Below are 5,786 nucleotides of genomic sequence, written 5' to 3' on the forward strand. Positions count from 1 at the left end.
AGACTCTTCGGAGTTTTGTGAGATGCGCACTGCTGATTATTCTCAATGAGGATGAAACAGCTGTACAGTGCTTCTCGGCTTTTCAGCAGGGATTGGCTTCACCCACAGGACGAAATCTCCACAAATATCCCAAGTCTCCTCTACCAACAAACCATTAGGTTGTCTGGCCAATGAATATGTCCATCACCAAAAGCCAGGGGGGCTGGGCCATACATTGCGCATGCGAAATCATCAGTTACCGAAAACAATGATGTTTTATGTACCTAATTCAGAGTGGTGAAGACAAAGGGATCGTCAATCTTGAACCTTGTAAAGGGATCACGAAATGCCTTGGGCATGTTAGTACGATTGGCTTTCCAGTTCGCATGTTATATGGCCCTTAATCAGTGCCGTCGGCTGGTAGTTGTCAGTTTCCACCTGGACGAGTGTGTGGAGGGGTCGACATTTCGGAATGACTGCATTACGCTAGCACCAGGTCCCTTCTCCATACCCTTTTATTCTTTTATTCACATCGGGACTTTCGAAATAATTAGGCTTTTGTGATATCGAAGCATCATTACTGAACATCAACGTTGCGTTGTTGGCCTACCGGAAAACACATTCCTTGTTCAGGAAGAGTTCACGTGGGGAGTTGGTGATTAGAGCACGACTTTACTGACCGAAGGGACCGTAGTTCGAACCCGGCATTTGCCTCTCGACTTCCCCTCTCTAGGTTTGGTCAATCTGGTAGTATTCCAGCCCTTGTGCTTCCTTCTGGTGGCACGCCCACTAGGCACTGGAAGGGAGTTACAACTGAACGATCATTGCACCTTCTTTTAACCAAATTACGTGAAATACAACGTTTTTGTATGACAACTTGGCTGAATAAGCATGTTTCTCAGTTTGGCTCAAAAGTGAAGCAGAGGCAACTGAAAAAAATATACTTTCCGTCACAGAATCGGTAACGATAAGTCAGTTAGTTCAGTTTGTATTTTTACCAGGAGGAACATTTGGGATGTACTGCCGTAAGTTCTCAACTTAGTGATATTCTAATCTCTGACTCGCTTTCCAATTGGAAGGCCTTTCAAAAAACACAGTAATGGAACAGTAACAGAAATGAAATTATTGGAATGAAACGGAAGAGGAGAGTACGGTGCAGTTGAACCTGAAACACACTCTTGCAATGGTTGCTGAATTCGTCATCAATCTAATCGAAAGACACATCGGTATGTTTAACGAACAAACACTGTTTTCAGTAAACCCTTTCCAATGACACCCCAGCAGACATTGGTCTCTGATGTTTCTAGCTTTCGTGCAAGGTTGGGCGACCGTGAATATAGCCTGAGAGAAATAGAAGGCTTTATCCAGTGAAAACAGACATACCTCGCAGGGGCCTCCTCTGCCGCTTTATCAGGATCAGTGGGTCCCATCAATTTGCGCCACCCAGCGATTGCATCTTCACGTGTTAGCACCATGAACAGGGTGCGTCCGCTTTTATGGCAAACAGAAGGGATAAGATCAGAGAGTTAGCTTCCAATCTCAATCAGAGAGAAAAACGTACAGCCATAGACCTCTCGGTTACCCCGTCACAATGGTACTGGAATCGCCGGCTGTTTAATGACAGCAACTTCGAAAAGTCCGAGGTTCGAATCCAGCCTATTGATCTCGACTGACTCTGTATAGACCTGTGCAACTTGTTACCTTCTGGTCGCATGGTTGTTTGGCGCCCAAACGAATTTTCTAGCCTTCCTGCTATAATATCCAGAGAGGTCAGAAGTAGTATCTTAGCTTTAAATGAGTTCATCATTCTCATTTCAGTACTTCACCGAGTTGTACTACTCAGTAAAGGTAGATAGTAGCATAAGCCAGCAACCTGGATACTACAGAACTCTTTAATTCCACTTTAAACTTTGCTACCATGTACAGGGATGTCAATCGATTTTTGGTCTATCATCTGTGCAGCTGACTGGTGGATATTCAGCAATCGCCGAACTGTGCCTCGCTGTTACCGCAATGCAGCAGAATCCAGTCCTATCTGAAGGTCGCAATACAAGGACACTGACAAATGGAAATGAGAATTCCCCTCAATCAACTACGATTTCTTCAAAGTACAATCCCCCTTGACCTTATTCGTGTACCGTGGTAAGAATGAACAGCAGTCATGAAGCCCCCTATCAGAGGCTCCACAGCTCCAATTCATTCATTTAAAGGCTTCTACCAACGCCAGAAGAATCCAACAGCGTGAATCAGCCATTGAAAACTTTTCAAATTATGTTGTAATGCATAATATATTGCAGTATTAAAAGCGCCGGATCCCACTTTGATGGTAGTTTCACAACTTCCCAAGGAAAAATATGACAGAAAAACAAGTTGAATTAAACGAGGGTCCCGGTAGACTCTCAATCTCCTGGTGACAAATTTATGCCCCGTACAAATGAAGCGACTAAAGGGCAGTTGTAAAAATCTCTGATTTTAAAACTGCTTGGCTGTTCTATGCTTTTTTGCAAGCTGCACAGTTTTTGCGTATTACTGGGGCCGTTGTTTTCACAGGCTCGGGCAAAAGCAATTTTTATTAGGCGTGCCAGTTTTCTGAAGGCTTTCGTGGTGTAGCAGAAACCACGCATGGCGCCGTCTAATGTGCGCTTCCGTTTTCTTCAGTCCATCTTCATCGTCATCATCATCGACAGCATGACATCAGGTCCCTAATCTCGGTAGACTGCTGTGATGGCCTGTTGGACGTAACTAAGTGAGACAACAATACGACCTGTTTTCTACCGTCTGGTCAGCAAACTCAGTTTGTCGATTTGCTCGCATTAATCCAAAATGACTGCTGTTCTTAGTTTTACGAAATGGGTTCGATGCTCAAACATGTGTTTGGTTGCGCTCCCTTGTGGTGGCCCTCTCTCTTTTCATGAAACAGAATTTACCGATAGTTTCATTGCAACATACTTTGGAATGCAACTCTCCGGCAAACGTTGACAGACAGTCTCTGATACCTATGTAAGGTTAGTTCCTAGATTAGCTGCTCAATAAAGGAAGGTAATTTAAGATGTAATCGCTATGAACACGGGATCTCGTGTCTTGTTTGGTGAGCCTCATGAGACGACTTAGGCGCTAGACAAATTTGTCTATGTGAACGGTGGTTTAGCCGAAAACGATATTTTCATCCGGATCGGGACGGCGAGAGGGTCTTTTGAGAACCTGAATCATCTGCGATGCAGGTATGACACTAGATTATATGTCAGAGGTCGACTTTACAGTGCCATAGTTTTCTGGATCAAAAGCCCGGCCATTGCAAACCCAAGACCTTGAAAAGACTTTCAGTCTTCGAACATCGATGTCTTTGCAGCATCCAATTAATATCGATTGGTTTTCGGAAGAAATAACTTGCCCGATATAGATGAACTGATCACAATTCATATATTGCGCTGGGTTGGTCACGTGCTCCGTATGCCAGTCAGCCGACTTTCTCGAATAGCCCTCAGCTAACCATCATCCTAAGCGGTATGTGGTCTAGAGACCGGATGGGCATGACAAACACTCCAGCACACGTGACCTGTTTCTCTTGGTAAGCAAGACCGAGGGAATAGGACAGCCGGATTTGACTTGGTTTTTTTTCACTTCACGCCAACCCAACTCCGATTGGAGTAACATGTCAGTGAGATTCGTTTTAGTAAAAAAAAGAACACGGTGATAACGGCCTTCAATTTCGTGTTCTTCCAATGCTAGTGGTCCTTTCACCCACACAAGCCGCTCAGAGTAACTTCAACTAAGCACTACTCAGTGCGAAAAAGTTTGACTATGTATAGCCCGAGAATAATGGCAGTGGGGAAACATTCTGCGTTGTACATCCGACCCCATGGATCCACAAATCGCTTACAGATGAATTTCATGGCAACAGCACACACTGTCATTTCGTATTTGATGAGGTTCGTTCTTTGGCAAATTTTAATATGAGTAAAGCAGTCAAAACAACGTCACAGGGGGTCGGAAAGGCTTGGGGAGCCATTTCACCCCTGGAGAGAACCCACCGCGCACTAGGACGATTTCCTCTGGTTCCGTGAAAGGCTCTTCTAGGGAGGACTGTAGTGCTCGATCAATGAAAGCTTATCAGTAGTGTGACTGGTGTATGCAGTAAGGCAACAGGAGCTAGAAAAGAAATTCGACGGAAAAGAATTCTCTGGGATAGTCCAACGTGAATTCTTGACTGAATTCTTGTCAGTTTAGTTTCACGTCAGTTGCCAGATCAGTTTTGAGCTCACATGCGTGTTCATCTATTTTATGCTTCGAGTATAATTGAAAATAGGTCCACATATCAAGCATGTACCCACCTTGTCATCTGCTTGACCAAATCATCAAAGAACGGCTTATCTTTGACGTTCTCGTACAGCTGCGCCGCCAACTTTTCGTCCAGTTGCGTATCCTTTCTGGCAGCCACATGAAAGCCGGCCGATTTGATCATCTCGATAATTTCGTCTCGGTTCGCATACGCATCCGGTTTGACTGCTGCCAATGTACGCTCCACAGGGAAAAAGCGTTCTATATCCAACTGAGCTTCCTCGGCAGAAGCAGAGCCATGAATTAAGTTGATCGTCTTTCCGTCTGCCATATCCTCTTCGTCCTCGGAGACATACTGCGCGCGAAGTGATTCGGGAGCTGTTGCCTTTGCTTCGGCCACATCTTTAGGACCGAGTAGCTTCCTCCACGTATCCACAGCGTCCTGCATGCGTGGAGAAACAGCAGTGGGACGAATATGACGTCCTCTCCAACTCTGTTGTTTATTCATAGAAATCACGTGCCATCACAGCCGGGATGTGATAGTACATCTCGGAGTTTTTTAAACCACACCAGACATGCGATGAATGTTGGTTAGTATCAGTCATTTGACGCGGAACATTTCTCTGAGTTCAGATTGACCGCAATACAAACAATCGATTAGCCGACTAAGGATCAGTATGACTCAGCTCTTTGAGGGTTCGTGCTTGAGGGACAGGATGAAACTATCAGAAATAGGCACCCTAACTTTTACCGTCATCAAGTGACATTCAAGTGTCCATACATCAGTGACGTTCAGAGGAGCGGACGCCCTCCTCTCATTTATGGTCCTTGAGGCGTTGCGGACTAGCTACGTGACCGCAAATGATTTAGCTTCAGCCTAAAGCCAACTGCTCATCACTGCTGACCTACGATATACTAAAACTCAACCTAACGAGCTTTGTATCTTTAAGATACCGTTTGTGAGGGTTAAACATGAACCAAAACCCGTACAAGGTATATGTACGCAGGTGGTTGAATACATGTCGGTCTGATTTCCCGAACCGGTTTAAAAATATCTCGTTTATTTTTAACAGCTTGTCGTAGATTCCGCACCATGGAATTCCAAACCCATGACCTTATGTCAGATTCAACTGTCACTTCAAATATATAGTTTCTACCAGTATATATATGTGTGTATGTATGCTAGAGTTGTGGTCTCCAAAATATGGCTTCATCGCCATCACCATACACACCATGACATCAGTGTTAAACACCGATGCTTCGCTGCTGTACAACCATGACTTAATTGAAAGCCTTACTGTAAAGGAAAGAATAAAGGTAGACGGGGAAGGGACTTAATGCCAGCTTATCACAATCATTCCGAGGTGCCTACACCTCCAGACATTCACTTAGGCAATCTGGATAGAAACTGGCAACAAGAACGTCACTGACATCAGTTGGCACCCATATCTATTAGTGTCTCCAACCAGGCACAGGGAGGATCACGCGGTCCCCATCTTGGAAGGCGAGTAGCACCAACGGCACCCAAG

At 44.8% G+C, this 5,786-nt stretch overlaps 2 protein-coding genes across 2 annotated transcripts in view; one reads left to right on the forward strand and one right to left on the reverse strand.

Annotated features, from left to right (window-relative positions):
* T265_10312 (hypothetical protein) overlaps window positions 1-5,786 on the reverse strand; it is a gene marked incomplete at both ends in the record, with an annotated part of 43,400 nt that overhangs the window by 20,342 nt on the left and 17,272 nt on the right. The window contains 2 exons of the mRNA XM_009176646.1: window positions 1,363-1,470; window positions 4,311-4,699. Coding sequence (XP_009174910.1) covers window positions 1,363-1,470; window positions 4,311-4,699 — 497 coding nt within the window. The remainder of the gene's footprint in view (window positions 1-1,362; window positions 1,471-4,310; window positions 4,700-5,786) is intronic.
* T265_10313 (hypothetical protein) overlaps window positions 1-5,786 on the forward strand; it is a gene marked incomplete at both ends in the record, with an annotated part of 25,012 nt that overhangs the window by 9,327 nt on the left and 9,899 nt on the right. The window lies entirely within an intron of this gene.

The sequence above is a fragment of the Opisthorchis viverrini genome, assembly GCF_000715545.1.
Source record: "Opisthorchis viverrini unplaced genomic scaffold opera_v5_357, whole genome shotgun sequence".
Lineage (NCBI taxonomy): Eukaryota > Metazoa > Platyhelminthes > Trematoda > Opisthorchiida > Opisthorchiidae > Opisthorchis > Opisthorchis viverrini.